Source organism: Trachemys scripta, chromosome 5 (genome assembly GCF_013100865.1).
Source record: "Trachemys scripta elegans isolate TJP31775 chromosome 5, CAS_Tse_1.0, whole genome shotgun sequence".
In the NCBI taxonomy this organism is placed as follows: Eukaryota; Metazoa; Chordata; order Testudines; family Emydidae; genus Trachemys; species Trachemys scripta.
This window is the reverse complement of record NC_048302.1, coordinates 79,268,193-79,292,535: the sequence shown is the minus strand read 5'-3', so window position 1 is coordinate 79,292,535 and position 24,343 is coordinate 79,268,193. Positions and strand designations below refer to the sequence as shown.

Genomic DNA, 24,343 nt, shown 5'->3' with positions numbered 1-24,343 from the left:
AGCTGAAAACCATGTTTATCCAAGTTGAGTCTTGCTTTAATGTTGTCTCTAAATTACCTGCCTTTTTAAGTATAGTAACAAATAAAAAAGGTTTTCAAAACCTATGTCCATAGAAAACTATTACTTAAAAAAAAAAAAAAAAAGTCAATGCACCAGCTCTTTTTAGTGCACTAGCTCAACCCTATTTTTGGTTTGGATGTTATGCTTCCCCACATTGTCTTCCACCCACATTTTGGACTGTTGTGTTAGTGGTTGAGAATCAGCCAGTGAGAGACTAGAGAAAAAAGGTCTATAATTAGTAGGGAAACTAGTCTTTTCATTGATAAGATGAATGAAGTGCAAACAAAACAATCAGTATCAATGGTAAAGGCTGAAAAATCATTTCAATGTTAATGATCCAAGGTATTATTAACTAACAAAGTCTTATAGAGATAGGCATACTTACAAAAATGTCAGCATTTTGGGGTTGAAGAGCATTTTTCCTGTTAACAAGGACAATAATTTTCCTTGTTATTATGTATATAGTTTAGTTCTTGTTCTCATTTTGAACACATAGCACACAGTATTTTATTTTAATATCTAACAAGCTTGTTTTGTAATTTTCCCTCACCTTGTTTCTGTTACTTGTAACAATAATCTGTAATTAAGGATGGAAGAAAGCAATCTAAAGAGTTTGTCTTCATGCTATTATATTAGAGACACAAGATGGGTGAAGTAAAAATTTTTACTGGACTAACTTGCAGTAGTTCTGATCTGAAGAAGAGCTTGGGTAAGCTCAAAAGCTTGCCTCTCTCACCAACAGAAGTTGGTCCAATAAAAGATGATATCTCACCCACCTTGTCTCTCTAATATGCTGGGACCAATATGGCTACAGCACTGCACACATGCTACTACTTGTCAGAGGAGATCAGGAGACAACTTAGCCCTGAGTACTGATTATAAATAACGCAAGATTTAGTTTCTGACCGCATATGACTACACTGAAGCTGGGAGCTGTGATTCCCAGTGCAGGTAGACAGACTTGTGCTAGCTCCACCTGAGGTAGTGCACTAAAAAGAGCAATGTGGATGTTGCAACACCAGCTCTTTTTAGTGAACTAGCTCAAGCTGAGCTAGCACAAGTCTGTCTACCCACATTGGGAATCACACCTTTCAGGGGCAGTGTAGACATTAGATACCTAATTCTTTTGTTATGCTTGGCTTTGGGGTGAGATGACACTGGCCAAACCAAATGTAACTATTAGTTATTAGCATGTTAGTATGGCAGAAGATACATCTCAGTACTGTAAGACTTTTTTTTTTTTTAAGAAGATATTAAAATTAGACTGATGCCTGAACTGATACTGAAAATAATAATAAAATGAACTACAACCAAGCAGTATCATCACTGGTGTATTAGTTGGGAGGACAGAAAAAATTGTGAGATGAAATTTAAACTAGTTGCCAAAGTAAGGGAAACGTAAGTGGACACTATACAAAAAGCCATCATAGAAGAAGGAATGAAGTTAGGGTGACCAGTTAGCAAATGTGAAAAATTGGGATACTTTTTTTGGGGGAATGGGGCGTAATAGTTGTGTATATAAGAAAAAGCCTCTAACATTGGGACATCTGGTCACCCTAAATGAAGAAGCTATAATAAAATGGTGGGTGGAATACAAAAATATAATGCTGCACAGGATATGTGGTCATGAGAGACAGAGGAGATGCTCAGGAAATAGTGGCAATAGTGTAACACTGGTCTACAATTTTTGAGAAGTTGTCTGCTTCAGAGATAAAATGTGCTATTTATTATGTATTTTGATGTGCTGAATTCAAATATGACAATTAAATCAACTGATTGGCTACTGTTTCTAAGATATTTAAGTTTTTACATTTTATGTCTATGTATATTGTGTAGATAGGTTTACAATTTATGATTAAAACTAGGTCTTTTCATGTGTTTATGGTTGCTTTACATGATATTATTTCACCCGTCCTGTTTATGGAACACTTTAAAAATCAGCAAAAGGGTTATATAAATAAAATTTATTATGAGACAAAAGGCAAAAAACTATTCTGTACATAGTTTAGTCCTATTCAGTGTCTACTCGGCGCTTCTTGGCTTGTCTCTTGTATTCATTAAATGGAGCATCTCTTCTCACTGTCCAGCAATAGTCTGCAAGCATTGATGGGCTCCATTTGCCCTGATAGCGTTTCTCCATTGTTGCAATGTCCTGGTGAAATTGCTCGCCGTGCTCGTTGCTCACTGCTCCACAGTTCGGTGGAAAAAAATCTAGATGAGGGTGCAAAAAATGTATCTTTAGTGACATGTTGCAACCAAGGCTTGTGTATGCCTTGAGGAGGTTTTCCACCAACAACCTGTAGTTATCTGCCTTGTTGTTTCTGAGAAAATTTATTGCCACTAACTGGAAGGCTTTCCATGCCGTTTTTTCCTTGCCACGCAGTGCATGGTCAAATGCATCATCTCGAAGAAGTTCACGAATCTGAGGACCAACAAAGACACCTTCCTTTATCTTAGCTTCACTTAACCTTGGAAATTTTCCACGGAGGTACTTGAAAGCTGCTTGTGTTTTGTCAATGGCCTTGACAAAGTTCTTCATCAGACCCAGCTTGATGTGTAAGGGTGGTAACAAAAATCTTCCTTGATTCAACAAGTGGTGGATGCTGAACACTTTTCCTCCCAAGCTCCAATGACTGTCTGAGTGGCCAATCTTTCTTGATGTAGTGGGAATCTCTTGCATGACTATCCCATTCACAGAGAAAACAGCAGTACTTTGTGTATCCAGTCTGCAGACCAAGCAAGAGAGCAACAACCTTCAAATCGCCACAAAGCTGCCACTGACGTTGGTCATAGTTTATGCACCTCAAAAGTTGTTTCATGTTGTCATAGATTTCCTTCATATGGACTGCATGACCAACTGGAATTGATGGCAAAACATTGCCATTATGCAGTAAAACAGCTTTAAGACTCATCTTCGATGAATCAATGAACAGTCTCCACTCATCTGGATCGTGAACGATGTTGAGGGCTGCCATCACACCATCGATGTTGTTGCAGGCTACAAGATCACCTTCCATGAAGAAGAATGGGACAAGATCCTTTTGACGGTCACGGAACATGAAAACCCTAACATCACCTGCCAGGAGATTCCACTGCTGTAGTCTGGAGCCCAACAGCTCTGCCTTACTCTTGAGTAGTTCCAAATCCCTGACAAGGTCATTCAGTTCACCTTGTTTTATGAGGTGTGGTTCAGAGGAGGAGGATGGGAGAAAATGTGGGTCCTGTGACATTGATGGTTCAGGACCAGAAGTTTCATCCTCTTCCTCGTCTGACTCAAGTGAGAATGATTCTGGTGCATCAGGAACCGGCAGTCCTTCTCCGTGGGGTACTGGGCATATAGCTGATGGAATGTTTGGATAATGCACAGTCCACTTTTTCTTCTTTGACACATCTTTCCCAACTGGAGGCACCATGCAGAAGTAACAATTGCTGGTATGATCTGTTGGCTCTCTCCAAATCATTGGCAATGCAAAAGGCATAGATTTCCTTTTCCTGTTCAACCACTGGCGAAGATTTGTTGCACAAGTGTTGCAGCATATGTGTGTGGCCCCCCTCATGTCCTGATCTCCAGTTTTGCAGCAAAAATAAAGATGATAGGCTTTCTTAACCATAGTGGTTATACTGCGCTTTTGTGATGCAAAAGTCACTTCACCACAAACATAGCAGAAGTTATCTGCACTGTTCACACAAGTACGAGGCATCTCTGCTCACTTTGGCTAAACAGAAATGTGTCCCTTTGCAAAATCAAACACTGACAAATAAGAGAGCACGACACTGTATGATTTCTAGAGCTGGTATAGGGCAATTTGTTCAACAGAGTGATGTAAGCTTCATTATGATTGCATCATCCATGACTTCTAGGAATAACATGATGCAATTCATATCATGTATGACGCAATACCAGCTTCAGATTGCATCATTCATTGTTTTGCCTAAAAAGCAAGTACTGTCGAAACCCAGTCATAGATTTATTCATGGATCCAGTCAAAGATGTATTTTAGTCATTTCTGGTTTAAATTGAGATCCCTTCCCTTTATAACTCACTTACCCTCCGCCATTCCCAAGTCAAGGGTCATATATACTGACCCAATAGCATATCTTGAAAACTAGAGCCAATCAACAATTTTAAGCATCATTTTCGCTCTCAGTGACCCAGAATTAGTAAAGTTTGACTACATTTATTTCAGAAGCATTTTTGCTGTAGAGCAGTATAATCAGAACAAAGAAAATGGGAAAAGCACATGTAGAGTGATTTTAAACCATCAGCCAAAACATGGTCAGAAAGTTAAAAGAAATAAAGTCAATTAATCCTTGATGGATGCAGGCTATTTAGCAACTACCAGTAATAATACACCTTGGATGAACTTTATATAATATAAATCATGTAGAATAAATTACTCAAAATTAAAGGAAGAGGCTGGATTCTGTTTTCACATCAGTGTAAACCAGGAGTGGTTTCACTGAAGTTACACTGATACAATTCTAAAATGTTAAGATCAATCTGTAGTGAAGGAGTGTATCAGAGGTCATGATTCTAGCTCAGTGAAACATGGAGCTGAAGAAGTAAGGTTTTTTTTACCCATGAAAGCTTATGCCCAAATAAATCTGTTAGTCTTTAAGGTGCCACCGGACTCCTGGTTGTTTTGTGGATACAGACTAACACAACTACCTCCTGATACATGGAAGTTAAGTGTATCTATCACCTTGTTATAAGTCTATGTATATTACATCATGCACCTGCACACATCATGTTTCAGATTGTAAATTCTTTGGGACAAGGATAGTCTGTCTTGGGGTATTGTACAGCATCGGCACATTATCAATATTACACAGAAGCAAATAGAAATTTAAAGAGTGGGCTTTCTATCTTGAGTCCATTATATCCAAAATATTGTTTTTGTGGAACAAGACATAATAGCCTTAAACATATGTCTTAAAAACAACACAACAACGAATTTAACACTTTTAATCTTTTTCAAATATTATTTTAAATGAACAATATATACATTTGGTATTTAACAAAAGTGTTTCTACAACTGTACCTACTGCTGTATTTCAGTGCCATTACTCTGATTATAATCAAGGATCTTATTTAAGTATTGTGGACTAAGAATAATCCATCAGGAAAGAAACCTCCAGTTTTTACTGCTTAGTGAAAAGCAAGGGTTATTTATGTCCTTTTTAAAAGGCAGGAATATTTATTTTAAATAACTACATGTGGTAGCAGGAGACGTGATGACTTCATATTTGGAATCTGGAGTTAATACATTCTCTGAAACATTCAGTGATAACTGGTTCCCAAAGTTGTTTGAGGTAGAGGTTACGCAGGAGTTTAAATATAGCAATCTTAATTGTATTACTGTCAGTAGTCTTGTTTAAAATAATTTGTTGATGAACACACCTTTTACATGTAAAAAATACATGCAGAGTTAGTGGGATTAATTCTGAAATCCAAATTTCATAATTATGCCATAGGGCAAGGATTATGTCCCTTCCATGTTCAGATGGCAGATCAGTCCCTCCTCACCATAAAAAAAAAAAAAAAAAAAAAAGCAGCACATTTTTTGTTTGAGTCATCCTGCTCACATGTATTCTGGGTTTTATAGATAAACTCAGGCACTTTCCAGAGATAGGATATGCTTACATTTAAAGGTATCTATGTTGGAATGAACGTTGCAGGGAGAAGTGGAAGTGAGAAGATAAGAGGGTTGGCTTAGTTAGTAATTTACCTAGGTCTGAGGAAAGTAAGACAAAAATATGATAATTTTGCATTCCAAAATTCAGAACACTTTTTCAATTAACAGCTATTTCATAAGCAGTGTTGTTACAGTATTCGGTCCAGAATCAGGAAAGCAAAACATTTAAGCACATGGTTACCTTTAATTCAGCTGTGCTGAACAGGGATGGTCTTAAGGAGGTACTTAAGTGCTTTGTTGAATTAAGGCCTTAGATTTCAGGGAACAAACCAAATTATTTCGGCATGCTTGTATAGTACATGCTGTGGTCCTTGTTCCACTGTGCGACATTCAGAAACCCTAGGATCTGACAGACCATTAAACAGTCTCATGGTAGCAATGCTGCCTGAAAATAAATAAATTTTGTAACATCCTTTGAATACACCTTAGCAGAAATAGGAATACGCTATTGTATGTAAAATATTCCCATTTTAGATTTTTAGGCACCTATTATGCAAACATTTATACACATGCTTAACTTTAAGCTCAAGTAGTGCTAAATGAATTTGATAAGACTATTAACACATATAAATTTAAGTATGTGCATAAGTGTTTGCAGGATCAGGCCTTACTTTGTAAAATACTGTATATGAAAGAGAACAAATAAAGAAGCACAAAATAGACAGACAAGATTTCATGTCAGTAAAGCTATTTCCCTTGACAAACTGGATGCAGTCTCCATGGCATTTTAGATTACCAAAAAATTGTTTGAACTTGTATGCTAGCATGGTTCAATGTTCTCAGTACATTCTTTTCTACATATGATAGAAAAATATATTTAAAAGAAAAAAAGATTCCCTTCTCCAGTTCCAGACTGGTATACCACTTTGAATGACACATCAAAAGCACTTTGTTTCTGACACTGACAATATACAAAGTTGCAAAAATACATTTTCGCACTACCCTTACATGCTTACTTAGACTATGTGCAAAAAGATTTAGTTATCCTCCTTTATTTTGCACAGGTTAACCAACTAGTTTAAAAATATTTTAATTCAATTAATGTAATTTCAAAGTCCCAGCTTGTATATTATCACTATTTATTTTACATTTTATATACTAAAATATTAGTAAGTGTGTTTTGTGATCCACAATCCATTTCATATAGATTACAGCAGCTGGGAGGAAGTGTGAAACCGTGACTGCAGGTTTCATTTTGATGGGATGAATTGCACTAAATAGGAAGACCAACGTTTACAGGAGTCAGTGTAGGACTAGTTGTTCTGAGGGAGTGAATAGAGAACTTTTAAGTTTTGCTTATAAGCCTAGCAGAAATCAATTAAAGCCTCAATTTTTAAAAATGACTAGCAATTTGGAGTGCTTCAATTTTTGGGTGCCCAATGAGAGATACCTTTAAAGAAAAAAAAAAAAAGAGGAATTCAGACTAATTAGTCATTTGGAAACTTGCCAGATAAGCCTTTCCAGTGCACAGAGATTAATGTGGGTAAAATTTTATGGCTTAAGTCTATATAAGTTCATTATACCATACGATATTTCTTAGAAATAAAATGGGAAATCCTCAGACCAGTCGTGGTCAACTTTAAATTTAAAAAGTTGATACTGTAGGTAACATAACAGTCAAAAATAGATAAAGACAGCCTTAACTCTGACCTTTTACATTAATTTCATAGAACAGTAGCTGAATAATGTGTCTAATAGCGATGATATTTTAACTAAGAAAGCTACACTAATAGGTTGTCAGTATTATTTTAAAAATGAAACAAAGTTGGGAATAATAAAAATGAATGGGATCATTATTATGGAGGCAATGATAGGGCCTCCATAGTTAATGCTGCAACAAGATTTTGCTTTGACATATAGCATATTGAAACAAAATTCATTTGAAACAGAAGGGTTACCTTGACCTCTAACAAAGAAAGGATGACTTATTAAAGGGTACCTTATTGTGTGCTACTTTGTAATAAACAAAAAGAGCCTTTTGTTTGTGATTTCACCTTAGGGGGGAAAAAATTATAATTTAGTACATTACAAGGCACTATTAACATTGAACGTGGGGAGGAAAGGTAAGAAGGGAAGCAAAGATGAACTATTTGGGGGCAAGTGGAAAATTTGACCTGAGTGATGGAATTATCAGATCTACTGTCACTTTATTAGTTTGTTCCTTACAATTTTATAGATACTGTATATCCAGTCTCAAGAAAACTTGAGATACTGCAGAGATTTATTTATTGCTGTTTGCTTTTCAATTACAATACTTCATGATGTGTTTAAAGAAGAAATCAGTCTCTGGCCCAGTTTTACAGAGAAACATGCTAAGATGATATGAAATCTCAAAACTAGAGAGTCCATCTAGCTCACACCAGCACCACACCCACAAGCCCAAGTGCACCTGCTTTCTGTTCAACATTATCACACAGCTATACAAAGGACTGGACTAAGGATTTCTGAGATTATCAACAGGTTTCTTAGGGGTATACCCAGCCATAACTCACAAATTTTACAAAGACACGATATGGGAGATGATAGGCAAAGCATCTTTAAGTCCCCCTTCAATCTCCAGCTGCAGAAGTAGAGATCAGCTACTTGTTAGTTTTAAGTTTAATGATCAGTTTACAATTGCAAGACTGCCTTTCTCTACTTAAAGTGCCTCATCCTCACCTTTTAGGCCATACATAAATATAAGGGAACAGGGTCGGCCACTTTCTGATGCCCCCTCAAGGCCAGAAATTACTTTACAGTACCCTGTCTCTATTTTCCCCCACTTCAGGGCCCCCCTTCAGAACTGCACACCACCAGTCCAATGGTAACTTAAAACATTCTCCTCCTGTGGTCCCATTTATTTAGTCCTTACAAAGTCTTCAGTGTCTGTCTTCCTGAGCTAGGGGGTCCCCAGTCCTCCTTCCCAGACCTAGGTCCCAATTCCATCACCACTCCCAGGGTTCACCTGGCTGGAATTCAGCCTTCAGGCTCTGACTTCCAAACTGCCCCTGTGTTTCCTCCTAGCTGCAGCAACTCCTCTGGTTCCAGTCTTCCCTGCAGGAGCCTTTCCTTGCTCTCTCTGTGGTCTCTGCCACAACTTCCTAGATTCCCCCTCCGCCTGCAGCTTCCTAGTGCTCTTACAATGGAAATCACCTGATTGCTATCTTTACCCATCAGGATAGCCTGGCCCCAGGCCAGGCCTCCTTCCCTTAGGATAAGCCACTCTGTTACAGTAACTCTGTCTACACCTCTGGTCTCATTGCCTCTCACTCCCCTTCCCCCACACTTCTTAATCCCCAGTCTTTACTGCTTTCATCTCCTTCTCCCATTGTTGTCTTTGCACCTACAGCCTGCAACCAACTCCCACTTTTACTGCTAAGCACCCTCCCTCTGCCCTCCCTTCCTTGAAACTTATTTCTCTAAGGCATTTATTCTATCTCTACATCCCTCCCTTACATGAATTACTGCTCTGATTCATCTATCTCAGCTTGTGAGCTCTTTGGGATAAAGAGCACATCTTACTCTGGGTTTGCAAAAATACAATACATTTATGATGTTATACAAATAAGTGATTACTAAAAAGAAATATAATTAAACTAATCTTCCTCAGCACTCCACAGCCCAAGAGCCCTCTAATTGTCTTATGAACCATTTCCAATACACAATTTTCCCCTCTCAATTTTCAAAAAAAAAATTATGATTCAATATATAGCAATAACATTTGTATAGAAAAACCTAAATCCTAATATATAGGTAGCTGTTAATCAGTACTATTTTTGAGCTAGTGTACAATCCTCCAGGCATTACAATGTGAAGTTAAAAAGCATCCATCTGATCAAATCCCAAAGGTTCCACATCAGAATTATGTTGTCAAAAAGAGAGAGAGAGAGAGAGAAGAATAGAACAAACACTGACACTGTTTAATTTCTGGGGGAAGATGGAGAGAAAGCATGGGCATAATAGCTCTTGGTAGCTCATAATCGTTTCCTGAAGACAGAACCTATCACAGCTGCTTACAAATATGCTTAAAATTTGAAGTTTGTGTATAGATACAGATACAGGTAGCAAACAAATGTTAGCCCTAGCAGAGATCATTTGAGGTTTATTACAGCTAGTTTAACACCACTGAAGAAGAGCTCTGTGTAAGCTCTAAAGCTTGTCTCTCTCACCAATAGACGTTGGTCCAATAAAAGATATTATCTCCCCCACCTTGTCTCTCTAACGCTCAAATCTGTAATTCAGCTAAGTATCCTGGTTGCTCAGGATGTTGCAGAATTGGGTCCAATACTGCTTCCAACTGTTTTCTCAGTAAATGTAATGAAGCCAGCTCAGACCCTTTGTGTGTACAACCATATCACTAGCTCTTTGTGCCTTTCTTGAGATGTTATGAACACCTAAAGCTCCTGTTTCAATCACTGGAAGTATCTGATGCCTGGTGCCTCTCAGTGCCTGGTCCTTTGTGTTCCAATTGTTCATGAACAACTGTATGTGCTGTCTGCATACGCTATTAACAGGCAGCATACAAATGAGCATTAATAGTCCTTAATTTTTCATTCATAGATTACAAGGTCAAAAGGGACCACTCTGACCTCCTGTGTAACCATGAATTAGAGCATCTCTCTCAGAAAAACATCTATTCTTGATTTAAAAATTTACAGTAATGGAGAATCCACCACAGTCCTTTGTAAATTGTTCCAATGGTTAATTAACCTCGCAGTTAAAATTTTGCACCTTATTTCCAACCTAGATTTATCTAGCTTAAACTTCCAGACTTTGGATCTTGTTATATCTTTGCTAGCTTAATGGAGAACAGAAATTTGATAATAGAGGGCTCTTCAAAGTACATATAGACTGTGATTGAGTCACCCCTTAACCTTCTCTTTGATAAACTAAATAGATTGAGCTCTTTCAGTCTCTCATATAATGCAGGTTTTCCATTCCTTTAGGCTTTTCTCTGAACCTTTTCAAATTTACCTACATCCTTCTTTAATTGTTGACACCAAAACAGGACACAGTATTCCAGCAGCTGTCAACCACTGCCAAATACTGAGGTAACAACCTCTTTACTCCTACTCAATATTCCCCTGTTTATGCATCAGATCAGATTAGCACTTTTGGCCACAAGATCGCACTAGGAGTTTATGTTCAGCTGATTGTCCACCATGACCCTCCAAATCTTTTTCAGAGTCACTGCTTCCCAGGATAGAATCCTGCATCTTGTAACTATGGCCTGCATGTTTTGTTCCCAGATGCGTAATCTTATATTTGCTTGTATTGAAATGCATATTGTTTGCTTGAGCTCAGTTTACCAAGCAATCCACTCTGTATCAGTGACCAGTTCTCATCACTATTTATCACTCCACCAATGTGTGTGTCATCTTCAAACTTTATCAGCAATTATTATATGTTTTTTCCAGTTCATTGTTAAAAATGTTAAACAATGTAAGGCTAAGAACCGATCCCTTATAAGCCTACTAGAAACACATCCTGCTTGATGACAATTCCGTTTACAACTACATTTTGAAACCTATCAATTATGACTCAAGTTTGCTGATGATGCAGAATAAAATCCAGCTAACTCCCATCAACCTATGCACTTTAATGAACCAATACATGTAGAATCTAGCTCCTGGGCTCCTCCATTGCTGAACAGTACCAACAATAGTAGAAACTGGTTTTGATCAGTAGAGCAGATGTATCTCAATTGCACACAAGGAAGCAAATATAAAGACCAAGAAAGCAACATGTATTATTGACTATAACAACCTCAAACAACATCATATTAGATCATTTCTATCTACTAATCCTATTGAAATTAACTACATTTGAGTTACATTTTCCTTTGTCTTTTACAATGGTTAAAATGAAGAGATGCCAGTTATAGTGCAAGATTTACATTACGGGACTTACTACTGTCTACAGAATTATTACATCTTGTGAAGATTCCCTTCCTTCCACCATTATTTTAATCCAGGACAAAATGTGTTGTATCGGAAGAATTTTGCATCATATTCTGATATCTTTACACACTGTTGAGTAGCATCTCACTTTGCAAGAAGTCCCCTAAACGTAAATGGGATTACTTTTGCAAGTAACTGTTCTCCAGTCTGAGTAGAGGTTCACAGTCTATCGACTCATGCTCCCAGGTAAGACTCACCTTCTTTCAGAGCTTTATCCATGTTATGAGAAATGACCACCCTCCTAGACTGGAGCGATTCATGTGCATTTCCAGACAAATGACTCTGAAATAAAAGAACACCTATTACCAAAGATAGAGGAATAAGCTGCATAAGAAAGAAGAGAAAAAACAAAGCCCAAAATAATAGTAAAATCATCTGCTTTTTACAAGACACTCCTGCTAACCAAATTATTAAAACAAAATCAATGGCATTTTCCTAAAAGGTTGACATGGGCACTTGAAGTGAGAATCTTATGACATATTGGGGTTTAAATTCTCTGATTTGCAATAATTCCATTATATTTGGTAAAGGGAATTGTCTCCTTTTTACAATCTCATCAGTCAATAGTCGGACACTTGCCAGGTCCGGCACTCTAAGCAACTAAAAAAATGTTCTAGTAAACAATGTAACATTTTTATAGATTTACAAAATCTCAGGGAAGCAAAATTGCTGGACCAAAAGTTCGCTTGGATACAAAGACAAATGTTGCACCTTGGTACACCTCAGCGAGAGGCCAGTAGCTAACACTAAATCATGAGAGCATTCTGTCATAACAGGTTTTGCTCAGCCCTGTGAAGCATTTTAAAATGTGAGCCCTTTACTTAATTGAAAAGTGCTTTGGAAAATTTAAAGTGCTAGCCACGAGCATCCATGACTACTTATTTTTAAGCTGTTTACCTAAATAGGCATTTTTTAATTTTAAGATATTCGCCTCTACAGCAGGGATCGGCAACCTTTGTCACGCAGCCCACCAGGGTAAGCCCCCGGGGGGCCGAGCAGTTTGTTTACGTGCCGCGTCTGCAGGTTGGGCCGATCGCAGCTCCCACTGGCCATGGTTCGCTGTCCCAGGACAATGGGGGCTGCAGGAAGCGGTGGCCAGCACATCCCTCGGCCCGCACTGCTTCCCGCAGCCCCCATTGGCCTGGAGCGGCGAACCACGGCCAGTGGGAGCTGCGATCGGCCAAAGCTGCGGACACTGCAGGTAAACAAACCACGTGCCAAAGGTTGCCAATCCCTGCTCTACAGCATCAAAGCAGGGATGGAAGGGGATGTCCTCACCAGAGTGTGATTCTAACAGAATGTCCAGAAGGAGCAGGCAGGATCTGCAATTCAGGCCTTGACTACATTGGAAGTGGGATTCAGCCACATTGCTGCCAAACTGACCTAACTCCAACAGATATGGAGTTGCATTGATTGCAAACCAGACTAATTATGTTGACTTAAGTGCACAGATCTGTTAATGGGAGAGAATTTGTACACGGATGCAAGACAGTCCCAAGTTATTCCAGTACAACTTTTAAATACAGAAAAGGGTTCAGTCCCTTGCTGAAGAGATAGCTCTTTAGAAATGTGCTACTGGTAAATGTAAAAGTTATTGAAGGAAGGGGGAAAATGTGCTAAAAGCTTTCCTCTGAATCTGGCAAGAGTCTCCCTTCCAAACACAAATGAAGTATTAGAACTTCTATCTGCCAAAACTGTAACCTGATTTAAAAAAAGAGTCCGATGGCTCAGTGCATTTTGGTGCAATTAATACACTATCTTTTTCTTATGCTGCATGTACAGTGTCTAGCACAACACACTTTTAATGGGTTCTTGATCCCCAATCAGAGCCTTTAAGTGCTACCATTATACAGTAACTCCTCGCATAACGTTGTAGTTATGGTCCTGAAAAATGCGACTTTAAGTGAAACGATGTTAAGCGAATCCAATTTCCCCATAAGAAGTAATGTAAATAGGGGCGGTTAGGTTCCAGGAAAAAAATTTCACCAGACAAAAAACTATATATTATATAGATATACACACAGTATACATTTTAAACAAACAATTTAATACTGTTCACAGCTATGATGATTGTGAAGCCTGGTTGAGGTGTGAAATTAGAGGGTGGAAGATGGAGGAATATTTCCCAGGGATTGCCTTGCTGCTAAATGATGAACTAGCACTTGGCTGAGACCTCAAGGGTTAACACATTGTTAATGTAGCCTCTCATCAAGGCAGCACGAACTGGAGGGAGGGGAGACAGCATAGCAGACAGAGACACATACCTTGTGCGTGGGGGAGAGAGAGAGAGAGAGAGATGCACACTGCCCCTTTAAGTAAGCTGATGCACTATTAAATGCATTGTCTTTTTAAGTGGATCAGGAAGTTGAGACAGCAGCTGCTGTCTCAAGCGCTCTCTGTCTCTCTCCGTCCATGTCCCCTCCATGCTCTATATGGAGAAGGGGTAAGTGGGGTGCAGGAGCAGGGGGGAAGGGGACACCCTGACATTAGCCCCCCTGTGATGGGTGCCACCCATAAGGCATTATGAAAATATGCTATATATAACATAACTAGAATGTGTTTCATGCTACATATGAGATGTAGCATATCTCTGTAAAGGTCATGATCTACTGAATCTATTAATCCTATTTGTATGGATGTATCATTTTTGTATTAGAAGTTATGAATACTGGCTGCATACTTGTTTGATTCTAAGTAGGCTGTAGTGAAGCAGTTGGTCAGTAAGTGCCCAATCAAGAAACACTTAAGCCAACAATGAACTTGGAGACACCAATCCACATCTGGACTTTCCCAGAAATGTGGCTTGGCTGGTAAGGAACTCAGTCATGCATGGACAGGTGACTTGCCCAGGTGACTCCAATACTCCATTTTGTAGCTGGACTTTGCATAGGAGAGAGGAGGGAGTCTCCACCCACAAGAGAAAGTCTATTTAAGCCCAGGGGAGACCCCCTCCATTTTGTCTTCAGCTGGCTAAAGAGAGAGCCTCTCCACCCCTAAAGATACCTGAAAGAAGCTGGAACAAAGGACAGTGACTGCAAGGGGTGTGAGTGATTGCTGGACCCAGACTAAAAGGAGATTAGTCTGTAAAAGGAAGCAGTCTGGAACTGGTAAGGATCTTACCTGTATTCAGTTTCTTACTGTATTTGACATAGACTGGCGTGTTTTATTTTATTTTGCTTGGTAATTCACTTTGTTCTGTCTGTTACTACTTGGAACCACTTAAATCCTACTTTCTGTACTTAATAAAATCACTTTTTACTTCTTAATTAACTCAGTATGTATTAATACCTGGGTGGGCAAAGAGCTGTGCACATCTCTCTATCAGTGTTATAGAGGGCGAACCATTTATGAGGTTACCCTGTATAAGCTTTATGCAGGGTAAAATGGATTTATTTGGGTTTAGACCCCATTGGGAGTTGGGCATCTGAGTGTTGAAGACAAGAACACTTCTGTTAGCTGCTTTCAAGTAAGCCTGCAGCTGTTAGTGGATGTGATTCAGACCTGGGTCTGGGTTTGCAGCAGGCTAGTGAGTCTGCCTCAAACCAGGCAGGGCACTGTCCTAAGCTGACAGGGCAAGGAGGGAGGGGCAGAGGTAGCCTTGGCACATCAGGTGGCAGCTCCCAAGGGGGTTCTGTGATCTAACCCATCACACATACCTCTTACCCCCCTGCACAGCAAGCGGGAGTCTCTGGGAGCAGCTCCAAGGCAGAGGGCAGGAGCAGGACATGGCAGTGGGGGGAGGGACAGCTGAACTGACAATCGATAGCCTGCTGGTCAGCTGTAGCACAGGGAACTTAGGGGAGTGGGAAGCTGATAGGGGGAGCTGATGCGTGGCTGCCGGTCCACCCTGGTTACAAGCCCCCACCAGCTAGCTGCAACAGGCTGGTCTTCCTGCAAGCAGTGGACAAAGCAGGGGGCTGCCAAACGACATTAGAAGGGAGCATTGCACAACTTTAAATGAGCATGTTCCCTAACTGATCAGCAATGTAACAATGAAACAACGTTAATCGGGATGACTTTAAGTGAGTAGTTACTGTAATAATAATTATATAAATCATAGCACTATCAATGAATGAATCTTACACTATTTTATAGAGTTCTTTCATATGAATGTCTCCTAGCACTTAAAAGCTAGAATCATAACCAGGTAAGACGTTCCACAGATCTGGAACACCATATATAATAAGAAGACTTCTCTTTCCCCTCAAGCAAAAAGGATAGTTTTGGACAGCTGAGGGTTTTCTAGACATTCTCCTGAGCCTAAAAAATACTAACAAAAATATTTTTAGGATTATGACTTGTCACTTTTGAAACAATTTGCTTCACACAGCAAATTCATAATGCCAGTCGTGGGATTACTTCAGGATTTCTGTGCCTTATTCATAGGAGGGAAAATAAAATTATGCACAATCTCTCAATTTAAAAAGAAATGGGGAGAGAGTCCGCTGCATAAAATATTCCACTTACATTTTTCTAAAGAAATTTAACAGAGTGATACTTCAGAGGGTTCTGCAAACAAATGCCATTCAAGTCTTCCACTAGGATCATTCTCTGACACACATACTTGCTTATATTAAATATTTGCATTGAGTATCTTTTTCCCTGTTCTAGAGTAGTAAGGGATCCGATGAAGCATCTGCCACAAATTTCTACATTCAAAACTAGTTTTACTGCAATCCAGAACAAAGGAACTAAAAATATTAAACACTTATTTTTGCCTCATATCATAGGACTTTTTCCTTCTTTTCAACTCATTGCCTCTTTTACAAGCAGAGGAAAGGACATCAGCTCTCTACTTTAAGAGTAGATCCCTTCCTGTAGCAGGAATTACTCCGTATCACAGGCACCATAATCCAATATACACAATTCTACAAGGTGAGTTCACTGCACAATTTGATCCTTTCATATTTCAGTCTTAAAAGTCCTATGCTTAAACACAAAGAGAAGTGCCTCCTTATTGACTGAGGGTAAGACTTCTGTTTGACAGGGTTTATTAATTTCATTTGGGTGGCGGGGGGGGAGGAAGGGGGGATTTTTAGCAATTTTTCAGTTTTATGTAGATATCCAAAAAAAAGGGGGGAGGTCTCATTGTATGTACTTTACGGAGTAACATTTTATATACCAGTACTTCACTCACTACAGTAATGAGTAATCTCTTTGTAATGTTCCCTAGTACACTTTAATATAGTACTGTTTCAAACAGCACTATGTTAAAGCACTTTAGGGAATCTTCAGTGCGCACCAGCAGGATCTTCACTGATCAACATGTCAGTGTGCTTTAGAAATCACACCTAGTAGTCTGCATTACTGCTCCACATAGACAAGCACTTAAGATGCAAGTAACTATTTCCAAAGTTTTTCCAGTGTTCATTGGACAAAACATCAATTTGATTTTTTTTAAACTGTGGGTGTTTTATCTGTGTTTATTAGTTAAAACCTAGAAATCAAAAGCCCTTATTGTGGGGTATTTTACTGAAGCAATTGCAAAGTCACAGTTTAATTCATAAAAATCTATTTTACAGAATGTTATTGTTTACAATTTGCAAGTTTTATCTTCTAAACGGTAAGGAGTGCTCTGCTTAAATCAAACATGGCCAACAAGAACCGAAAGACAGCAATACTCAGCAGCAAGAGGTCTGAACAAAAGGGGTGATCAGGAGGAGGAACTGGGTAAGAAATCACAAGTGACAAGGATGATAAAAAAAACTTTTAAAAAAATTATCTATTTGGTGGCACAGTATACAACTATTAAAGGATGCAATGTAGATACACTGTATGGAAGCTGCACAGTATGTTGAATGTTCTGAGAAATACTGCAGAATGACATAGGAATCTGTGTAGAAGGTCATTGACAATGCAGCAGTGCCATAGTTTGAGAGCAAATGGCTCCAGACTGGCAGAGAGCAAATGGGAAAAGAGCTAAGCAAATTTTAGTCAGCCTGTTGTAAAATTCAAATCTCTAGGGGAAAAGATTCTAATTATATGTAAACATTCACATTTATTTGTATGAGCAACAGATGCTTTTTCATATGAACTCAGAGAATACACAGGGGAATTCAGTTTAACTAATAATTACTAACAATTAACGTCTATACTAAAGCAACTGCTGAGTTTGACACCACGTGTCATATAGAGAGATCCCCATCTCCAAACCCCCATTCTCCCTCCAGCCTGTGTTGATAGTCAGCTGTGTTCATCGTCCCCCTAGCAATGCCTCTTACACTCTTACACTTTGCCTTACACTCAGAAGTTTTTTTAAATCCAACCATCAGTTCAGCTCCACTGGCGCTGGCAAAGGCGGGTGTGTTAGTGTAGACAGGCCCCTGGGTTGAATGACGTAATCGTAAAGATGCCAGTAACCGGCCTATCAGGGTCCCATCATTGCTAACACAAGTAGACTTGCACCAGCTCTAAAGCAGCAATAGGAGATTTTCAGAAAATCCTTAGTGTACAGACAACTTGAGAGTTCTAACAGAAGGAAGTGTCTTGCACACTTTGTTACAATGAATGTTGAACAGTTGACTGCCCATGCCAGCAGGACAAATGGGTGTAATACTGGTTTGAGGTGAGGGAAACAGGAGATAAAGGGGCATGTGAGTATCAAACACCACAGTTTTTGTAGTGTAGGTAGCACTTTAAAATTTCACCTACACTGGCTCCCATTGTGCCACACTTTCACTGGGGGAGCAAGAGGGGGAAGAATGAAGTTCTGGTTATAAAGCTCAGACTAGAAACAGCTTACTTTGTTTTCTTAGATGTTTTCACATCTAAAGGAAGTGTCACCCATCTAAATGCAGAAGTTGAACTGGTTTAACTAAGGCTAGGTCTACACTACCCGCCTGAATCGGCGGGTAGAAATCGACCTCTCGGGGATCGATTTATCGCGTCCCGTCGGGACGCAACAATCGATCCCCGAATCGGCGCTCTTACTCCACCAGCGGAGGTGGTAGTAAGCGCTGCCGACGGAAAGCCGCAGAAGTCGATTTTGCCGCCGTCCTCACAACGGGGTAAGTCGGCTGCGATACGTCAAATTCAGCTACGCTATTCACATAGCTGAATTTGCGTATCTTAAATCGACTCCCCCCTGTAGTGTAGATGTACCCTGTGATACAATTTTAAACTGATTTAGTTGAACTGGTGCAAACCCCTGCATGGACATTCTTTTAGATCAATTTAAGCCTGACGTTTGTTGGTTTAGCTTGTGTCACAAGCTAAACTGAAATAAGCCATCTTTAAATTCATATAAAAGAGTGCCCGTGCATGGGACTGATTACACTGTTTAACTATATCAGTTTAAAATGTACCTCTGGTTAAACCAGTGTACCTTCTGTATGTAGATGGCTCAATGCAGGCCTGACATAGGGAGACTGTGGGGACAAAGACAAAAAAAGGGGAATCTTTTGAAATAGTAGGTATAGTCTCTTAAATCTTAAAGAGTAAGACACTTCAAAGCAAAAACTTCTATGGGAAAAAGTCTACTTGATATTTTGCAGAGGTCCATACACAGCTGTATGTGGTACTTAAGCTCTTAGGGCCTATAAAGAGCTCTATTGATTTCCATGAAGTGCATAAACAGAGTATAAGCGCTTCTGTGGAACCCTCTACACTAAGGCCCACCACCTCTTCTCTCTGGGCAGACCTCCTCTCCTCCCCAAACCACTGCTTCCTGTTTTCAGGTGAGCCTGGTCTATCCCAGAAGAGAGATCAGATAGCCCCTCCCCACCTATGCAAGCAGAGGACTCCGTGTGAGGGTATGTCTACACTACTCGCCGGATTGGCGGGCAGCAATTGATCCAGCAGAGATCGATTTATTGCGTCTAGTCTAGCCTCCAGCTTGGTGAGAGGCGCAGGCGGAGTCAACGGGAGAGCTTCAGCTGTCGACTTACCACAGTGAAGACACCGCGGTAAGTAGATCTAACTACGTCTACTTCAGCTACGTGAATAACATAGCTGAAGTTGTGTAACTTAGATCTATTTCCCCCCAGTGTAGACCAGGGCTGAGAGAGCCCCTCCACATATGATGGTGTGGAGGCAACAAGGGAACAGTCTTCTGCTGGGGTAATGGTATAATCAGGGAGCCCTCCAGAACAGCAGGTTTCTGAGTTTACGTGCCATTACGATTAATGAGGTCGGAAGGTTACACTCCTCCAAACTACTGTTTCAGGCTGTTTGCTGACTAGGCACACATTACTGAATCAGTGACACTCAGGTCACAGAGGCTCTTTAACTTTTTCTTCATAACCATGAGAGCTAGAAACAATTCTTAATACCAAAGCGGAGATTCTGACATCATGTGATGCCAGATGCCAGGGCCCTAGCCACATGCCTATACCGCCTGTGCCTTAAGCCAGCCCTGAATATTTGAGCACAAAAGAAAAACATTTTGCAATGTTATGAGTAAGAGAAAACTACGGACTGTAACTGAAATGTTTTTTTGCAAATATAACGTTTGCTATGAAGCAATGTAAAGACACACCCAACCAACATATGTTACTGGCTATCAATCCAGGAGATGTCAGGCTGTTTGTAAAATGGGCAAGCATCACTACGGTTTCTAAGGGTTAAAAGTAACACACTTAAAGGGTCTGCTTTGGACACAACTTCAGCTGTACAGCATGCTGCCACCCAAAGCAATACATTCTTACTTGCTCAGGTAAAAAAAAAAAAAAAAAAAATCTTGCACATCTTTACTATGGGCCTGATCCTGCTCTTATGGACTTCAAGCCTTATATGCTTAACTAGTAAACACTCAGCGAGACACCAACCGTTTTTTAAATGGTTATGTCTACATGAAAATTGTTGACAGTCACAACACAACAGTGACAATGCCTTAAAGTTCTGCTTATAATCAATCAGCAGCCATTAAGACAGATTTTACCAATCTCTGAACTCTCACTTACTTTGGGATACAAATGAAGAGGGAGAAAAAAGGAGAGGTGTGAGGCCACTGAAACTGGGAACACTGATTTAAAAAATATTTCTGTCTCTTAAGGTTTTCCTGCATGTGTTTGTTTACATGAGAAAAAAGAGACTCCATGCACTGGCTGGAGTCTTTTGTATCATGTCTGTCATTTGTTACGAGGGTTGCCAGGTGTCTGGTTTTCAACCGGAACACCTGGTCGAAAGTGGACCCTTGTGGCTCTGGTTAGCACTGCTGACTGGGTCGTTAAAAGTCCAGTTGACAGTGCAGGAAGGTTCCATACCTGGATCCACGCAGCTCTCCAGAAGCGGCAACATGTCCCTCAGCTCTTAGGCAGAGGAGCGGCCAGGGGGGCTACACATGCTGCCCTGCCCACGGGTGCCACCCTGAGCACCGGCTCTGCAGCTCCCATTGGCCAGGAAACGCAGCCAACAGGAGCTGTGGTGGTATGCAGAGCCCCTTGGCTGCACCTAGGCCTAGGAGCTTAAGGGAAATTTCACCACTTCTGGAGAGCTGCCGGAGGCAAGCGCCACACCCCCTCCTGTACCTCAACCCCCTCCCCAGCCTTGAGCCCCCTTCTGCACCCCAAGCCCCTCATCTGCAGCCTCACCCTAGACCCTGTGCCCAATCACAGCCTGCACTTCCTCCTGCATCCCAACCCCCGGCCCAGAACGTCCTCCCATACCCCGAATCCCTCATTACTGGCCCCAACCCAGATCCCGCACCTCCAGCCCAGAGCTTCCCAGCCTGGAGTCCCCTCCCACACTCCGAACCCCTTGGCCCCATCCCCAGCCCCCTCCTACACCTCATCCTCAGCACCACCCCAGAGTCCTCACCCCCAGCCCAGAGCCCGCACCCCCCCACACACACCCCAACTCCCTGCCCCAGCCCGGAGCCCCCTCCCACACCCTGAATCCCTCATTTCTGGCCCCACCTCAGAGCCCACATCCCCAGCCCAGAGCCTGTACCCCCTCTCACACACCAACCCTCTGCCCCAGCCTGGTGAAAATGAGCAAGTGAATGAGGGGGGGGGGAGAGCAAGTGACAGTGGGAAGTAGGATGGAGTGAGCAGGGGCAGGGCCTCAAAGAACAGGCAGGACAGGGGCTGGGCAAGGGTGTTCGGTTTTGTGCAATTATAAAGTTGGCATCCCTATTTGTTACTGATGGGAATCATGTAAGATACAGACAGCAAGAGCCTTGGAGGCTTGAAATGAAATCCAAGCTGGCACTGAGCCAGTCTTAGACTGTGTTTTACTATCTGCTCAGTCTTCCTAATGGAAAAATTACCAAACTAATGTCATTTATTGGTATGACACAAGTTGATTAATTTAAAACCTGTTTTAAAAATAAGTCAAGTTTAAATATTAAATTGTATAGAAATTAACTACAGAGATGGAGGTGTATGGAGGTCAAGGTGAACAAACTGCAGTATCAACATACTATAATATGCAACTTATTGCATGATTAGTCAGATGCAAGTCTCAAAACATGTGACACTACAAATCAGACAACACATACAGTACAAGGCATAAACATCAGTCACCACATACTTATTCTGCCTTCAAGTTTTCTGCACAGACACACAGGAAAATTAGCAATTTTTTCTATTACACTCATGCAATAAAAATAAAACTAGTACAGAACTCAGAATACAATGTACATAATACAACTATACTTTGCGCAAAGCATTTTTCAATTTTAAACTATGGGCCAAAAGGCAAAAGACTGTAATACACAAAAACCAATATCAAATGACTCATACCTGTTTGCACTATCTGATATTGTAACTATTAACATTTTTCTTAGTTGTCACAGTCTCATGATGAACATGAACATTAGTACTGAACTGAGGTAATCAAGAGTTGTTGCTTTTAATAACGTTTTAGTAGATTTTCCATGAGTTCAGCTTTAGCTGAGAAGGATATATAATTTTCCTACTAGAAATACCTTATGAACAGTACTGAAGCATTTTTTCAGTCACAAAAGACCCACACAAACCTCTAAGAAATTTAAGATATTTTAAAATCAATTTTAGATGTCAGAGAAATCAGTCACACTAAGGACTGGTCTACACACAGTTTTTGTATCACTTTAACTCTCAGTTTAAAAACCAACAGAGTTAAAACAGTGTAACCCCCTAGCTTGGACATAGTTTGTGACACAGAGGCCATGTGACAAAGGGTCCCCTGTTCTTTGCAAACAACTCTAGCCTCAGACCCAATAAACCCATTACACAAACAAACGTCTGGCAGGATATTCATAGGAGCAATATATAAAGGTATCTACAGAACACTTGTAACTTGTCAAGATTCATAACCATTGCCAGATGTACGTACGTACGTACAGGTAATATTTAAGAAATAATGTAATTATAGGGAAAGTATGCTTTATGAGCTTGGACTAAAACTTAAGTCACCAGGGGATAATCTGTCTCAGTGATGGCCCACTCAAGTAGGGGGGGAAAAAAATCACTCCATCCTGGTTAGTCCAAGATGTAATCCACGGCTCAATTGTCTACCCTTGTGCCATCCCATGACTTTCAGTGGAAAATCTTCAGAGACAATTGCAAATAATTGAAACCACTTAGAAGTACAAAAGGAACATTAAAACAGACAGGGAATTGTCCTGCATATGAATAAAGACAACAGACTGTTTCACTATAACACAAAGTGAGGAAAGGCACTCTGTATCCATTCACCGGGGAGACAGCTCCCGCCCCTCAAGAATTTTCATGAAAAATTGGTTCCTGGTTCCTATAAAGCCAGCCAGCTAGCTCTGCAATAGACTGAACTTTGGAAGGAGGGGACCTATTTTATTAGACAGAAAAGGTAACTATTAATAAATATAGACTCAGATTCGCATCATATGATTTTGTTTTGTGTTGTAACCATTTGTTTCCATCACTCTCTCGTTTCACGTTAAAGTGCTAGTCTTTCTTAAACAAACCTACTTTTGTTTTATGTTTTGTTTTAAGTGCTGTGCGGTTTACTGGAATGGTGGTTTAAAGTAAAACTAGTAAACTGGGGTACACTGCCCCCTTGGGGGCAGAGGATCTGAGATTTCTGTAAATAGCCAGTATCAGGGGCTGCATATCACAGGGGAACAGTTCAAAGAGACTCAGGGACTGGGTGCACCTATTGTTAACCTGGAAGGCAAAGACAGGGCTGCCATAGCCCCAAGGAGAGGGCATGAAAGGCTGTTGGTGTTAGGGAGCTGACACCCAGCCAGACACAAGCAAGACTCCCTTACAATAGAGGCAGGAGGTAACAAGGTGAATCACAGGCCTGGGTGCTCCGAGGACAGCTATACCGGGGAAAAGGGGGCTTATATTGGTATCTCTCATTTCCATAAATTTACAACATAACTGTGTCCATGCTAGGGGGCTGTACTCTTTTAACTGTATTGGTTTCTAAACTGATGGAGTTGAAGTGATATAAATAAATACATACATACATACATACAGATAACCAAGCCCTAGTTTCTACAACTAGGAGTTTCCAACAATAACAACTTTATAGAAATTTTAATTAAAGTTGTATCAAATTAGACAGACAGGACTATTCCATTGGGGGGGGGGAATGTTTTGAATGTACTATCTTTCCCCATATCCTGTGATTATTTCTAATTTGTCTAAGTAATGTCAGCATTTCAATGTCTGTTTACAAAGCAATATTCCTTTTTCATCCATTAGTGGATCTGTCACATGTTTAATATGAAAAAAGCCTTCA

At 40.3% G+C, this 24,343-nt stretch overlaps 1 protein-coding gene across 3 annotated transcripts in view; it reads right to left on the bottom strand.

Annotated features, from left to right (window-relative positions):
- SNX25 (sorting nexin 25) overlaps positions 1–24,343 on the bottom strand; it is a 172,091-nt gene that overhangs the window by 138,971 nt on the left and 8,777 nt on the right. For all 3 annotated transcript variants that reach the window (XM_034771268.1, XM_034771266.1, XM_034771267.1), the window contains exon 2: positions 11,893–11,977. In XM_034771268.1, the coding sequence (XP_034627159.1) occupies positions 11,893–11,977 (85 nt within the window). The remainder of the gene's footprint in view (positions 1–11,892; positions 11,978–24,343) is intronic.